This window comes from Arachis duranensis, unplaced genomic scaffold, assembly GCF_000817695.3.
Source record: "Arachis duranensis cultivar V14167 unplaced genomic scaffold, aradu.V14167.gnm2.J7QH unplaced_Scaffold_232525, whole genome shotgun sequence".
In the NCBI taxonomy this organism is placed as follows: Eukaryota; Viridiplantae; Streptophyta; class Magnoliopsida; order Fabales; family Fabaceae; genus Arachis; species Arachis duranensis.
Window position 1 is genome coordinate 211,627 of NW_026264851.1, and position 4,517 is coordinate 216,143.

At 27.2% G+C, this 4,517-nt stretch overlaps 1 protein-coding gene across 1 annotated transcript; it reads right to left on the minus strand.

Moving 5' to 3' along the window:
• Nucleotides 1-543: 543 nt before the first annotated feature.
• LOC127744157 (aluminum-activated malate transporter 2-like) lies at nucleotides 544-2,921 on the minus strand. Its single transcript, XM_052256438.1, has 6 exons — nucleotides 2,678-2,921; nucleotides 2,256-2,396; nucleotides 1,861-2,139; nucleotides 1,621-1,733; nucleotides 1,246-1,389; nucleotides 544-1,128 (listed from the first exon to the last, which is right to left on the minus strand). The coding sequence occupies exons 1-6, from the start codon at nucleotides 2,913-2,915 to the stop codon at nucleotides 604-606; spliced, it is 1,440 nt and encodes a 479-aa protein (XP_052112398.1). The 5' UTR covers nucleotides 2,916-2,921; the 3' UTR covers nucleotides 544-603.
• Between the last annotated feature and the right edge of the window lie 1,596 nt (nucleotides 2,922-4,517).

The window sequence follows — 4,517 nt, forward strand, 5'->3', positions numbered from 1 at the left end:
TACTAATTTATTTAGTTTAATTTTAATAAAAATAATACAATTTAATCAATTATATTTAATTTAATTTAATTTATTGATTTTTTACCTCTATACATCTTTTATATATATATTATAATTTGAACTCTTATGATTCAATTTTAGTGAATGGAGTTCAAATTTTACTTCGACACTTCCTCTCTTACCTACTATTAGTAACGAGAAACAAAGGTAGTGCATATACATATATAGAGGTAATTAATGTACTATCCCAATATATATAAGCAGTGTGAAGTTTTAATTTGTTTGATCAACGTTATCGTATGGAACTTTGTATTTGCCATGTCATGTGTTGCGTGCATACCTACCTTGCTTCGTTGAAACTTGAAATATAATAGTGAAGTAGAGTAGTAATGCGTCAACCATAAATGTAAAGCAAATTATACCTAAATTGATAAAGGAATCTTTCATTAATCTATACGAATTAAATTAGATAAAGATCAAATATAAGTATACATATCTCGTATTTGTATATATAAAGAACTATATATATAATACAATGTTACAACTTTTTTATGAATGAAAGAATAATTAAACTCTTATACTGTATTTAGTTAATTAAATTGATTACTGAACAATCACTTCTATGGTTGAACTCCTATTTTGTTTCGGCGAACATATTGAAGACTCATGAATTCTGTTGTTGTGATGATGTGGCATTTTGTCACGAGGGAAAAACCGTTTCATAATCCCTTCACGAAGCAAAGGTAACGGTCTTGTTCTCGTAGCTTTTGTTTCATCTTGATGAACATTATTATGACTCTTGAAATGTGCCAAGGATGCTAATTCATCAACTTGTTCCGAAATTCTTTCAATGCTAATCACAACATCCATTAGGAGTGAAGCCATTGCAGCAATTGCCACTACCTCTAGTAGATTAACCTCTACTCCTCCTCCTGAGAGATTTGATTTTAACATAGTGCTTAGGGATTCAATTGCCTCTTTGGCATTTGCAATGTGAGCCTTATAATTTGTTTTTGATAAGCATTTCATTGATTTAATTGATAAAGATAACTCCTTCAAAGCCTTCCCGGATTCTAAGCAAATGTGTTGGCATGTATCCTTAATTTTGTTCCTTAGTTCATGTGTAATCTACATACAAAAAATCAACATGTATATGTTAGAAAGTAAGCTATAGATATTAATTAATTTTATTCGAGTATTTATATAATGAGAAATAATTAATTAATAAAGTGCTCTATTGCATACTTGGATCTTAGACTTAATGTGGCAATCTAGGGCTTCCATTTTGTAAGCACATTGCCTCGTTGAGTTTCCAACTTTCAAGTATTGCTTCCATGGATGATTGAATTGAAACTTGCCATGTCGAGGTTCCCATGAAGCCAAATTAGCCTACAAGACAAAAAGGATTGCACTTGTTGGTAAGTTTGTGTATTTGACAGTATAAAAGAATTTAATTTTTTTTTCTATTTATGTAATAATAAAACATCGACTATATTACGTATACACCAAAATCAGCTATAAAAATCAGTCACTAATATAAAATATATGTTGGAACATAAAGATTTTATATGTTTATACACATTAAACTAAAATAAAAGCAAACTTGGGGTTTAAATTTACCATGTTTTCTTCCTTGGTTTTTGAATTAAGAACACTTTCATATTCCTCAGCAAATGATTTCTCATTCTTGGATTTCTTCTCCTCCATTACATTAAAGGAATCATTGATGAACCCTACAAAGAAATAAATTTTATCTTTTAGTTAATTTCCTTACATAGAAGAATTTAAAATAATCACCATATATATAATATCACAATTAATTAATTAATTATAGATGTTTATATATATGTATATATATACCTTCTAAGAAATCGCCTATCTTTTCTATGTTTTTAGCAACGGAATTATGAAGATCCTCTCCTATCCACACCGGAAATATGCAAGCGGATACAATCATAGACAAAATGCTTCCAATGATAATTGTGAATAGTCTCTTGCAAGATAATTCTAGTGTTTCACTCTCATCATTTCTATAACCGGATATAGATACAAGACTGAAGGTTAATATGAAAATTGAGAATCCATAATCATATTTTGCTTTCACTCCAGGGATACACCTAATATATGTCATCACCGCACCTGTAACACAACAATAATAATAAAAATGATAATGTATAGATGATGAATTCTTTAATTAATCAATAAGTTCATACATTATATTATATTATATTATTTTTAATTAATTAATTTGGTACCTATGATGAAGAGAAAAATTGCCAATAGTATTGGCTGATTTGTCTTTCCAGGCAAAGTTGCTAGTTGTTGAACTCCAAAACCTAGAAAACCACCTAGCAATGTTGCTGCCATTCTATTTAGTCCTTTTCCAAGAGTTGCTCCTGAAATAAATGGAAAATTGAATTAATTAAGTAAGTCATGCTTATTAGAAGTTTAGACTATAGATATATATAAATCTAAAAAACATTCTTTTATTTAATTTGTATAGAAAATATTATTTACATCTAAAAGTCAGTTATTAAATCAGTCAATATATAAATATATATTTAATTTATTTTTAATAAGTATTTAGTATTTTAACATGAAAATTGAATTTGTATTATAATGATGATGTAATGATAATGAAAGGTGAAGACATATATATAGGTACTAAATTAATTACCAACAGAAAATTCCATGACAACAACGACCGTCATAATAGCCCACAATGTATTGACACCAAAGCTATCATAAAGAGCTTGGACATAGAAGAACATGGAGACCAATGTGAGTGCAAATCCTACTTTGAGAGAATGAGTAATCCTTCTAGGATCATCTTGCCCCGATTTCTTTATTTTCTTGGGCAATTCTCTAAGCCATTGACATGTTGCATTTTCTTGAGATGTTATAGGAGAAGCCATTGCATATGAGAGTGTATATTACTAATTGTGATTAAGGGCATAAGGTTGGGTATTTATAAGGTTATTAATTAGTGATTGATGGTGCATATGGCTGCTGATGATAAAAACAAATAGTTATCAGGCTTGACTCAAATGAAATTAGTGCGTGCGCATTTTCTTTATGTTGCTTCCGTGATATTGCAATGCTTTTTCCACCACTATTCATCAGACTTTCATACTCACTACAATTCTTAATTACTTTTGCTTCTCTTTCTTCTCATTGCGCTTCTTATTATATATTATTACTAGTTTTTCAGATAAACAACTTGTACACATTATTAGCTAGGTTTTTATTTTTTGCATGTGTATGTTTTTATTGGTGGAAACGATCATTTCTTAATTGGATGTAATTATTTGAGTGACAAAATTTTTTTCTTGTAAATTCTAAGATAATTGCATCATTTGCATGCCTATGTATGTATGGCTTAAATTAAATAATATAAGACATTTCATTATAACACAATTTCTTGCTAACACATGCGCATGTTTGTTACTTGTTAATATCGAGATAATGGGGTAATGTTTTACTATGGTGATTAATTAATAATTTAATATTACTTTTAGTAGTTTTTCTTTATTACATTTCTAATAACGTGTTAATTTTTTTTATCGATTTTTTTCTTTTTATTGGTATTGTGTTAAAATTATGAGGATTGAACTCTTAATTTTTAAGTTACAAAGACTCTAATACCATATCATAAAATTACTTATAAATAAAGGAGAGACATAATAAATAGTTATAGTTGTAACATTTTTAAAAAGTTTGAGAATAAATTATTTTTGTTTTGTATACCGAATGATATAAATCAGTTATATACATATTTTTAATACATAAAGCAATCACATCTTTAATCAATTCAACTTATAGTTAAATTTTAGACAAAAAAATTATCTTTGAAGCATGAATTAAATTTTTCTAAAATTATATATTTATAAAGTTTTATACTTCTATAGAAGAAGAAATAATGTGATAGGTTTAATTCTGAAACTGATTGAGAAAAGTCGTAAAGTGTAACTTAATCAAGGGTATGAGATGGGTAATAGTAATTTAGAAAAGTTTTAAAGAATAATCATTTATTAAAGAATATACATATTTATATTATTATTACAGATCAAAAGTATTTTGTTTATAGAGTAATATATAGCATATGAAAGAAACGCAGTCCAATCAGAATTTGTAGAAATACAAAAAGGTTCTTTAACCCTTAGGATAACTAATTATAAACTGTATAGTAATAATACATTTGAAAGCTCAATGAGGAGAAGCAAAATTTCCTACCTAATAGAATTTATTTGACTTTAAGTATATGTGTATCCTTGATATTATACCTATACAATAGGATTACCAATACCACTACTCAACTTTAAAAAAAAGGCAAAATGGAACATAATTATTAGTGTGTTGAAGAAGTATTAATAACATCGCACTTCCACTACCAATAAAAAGGCATTTCTACAGTATATTATAGAATTTACGGTAATGTAAAAAATAAAATAAAAAATTATTTAATTTAATTTAATTTTTATATTTCTATGTATATAATATTTTTAATTAAACACTTA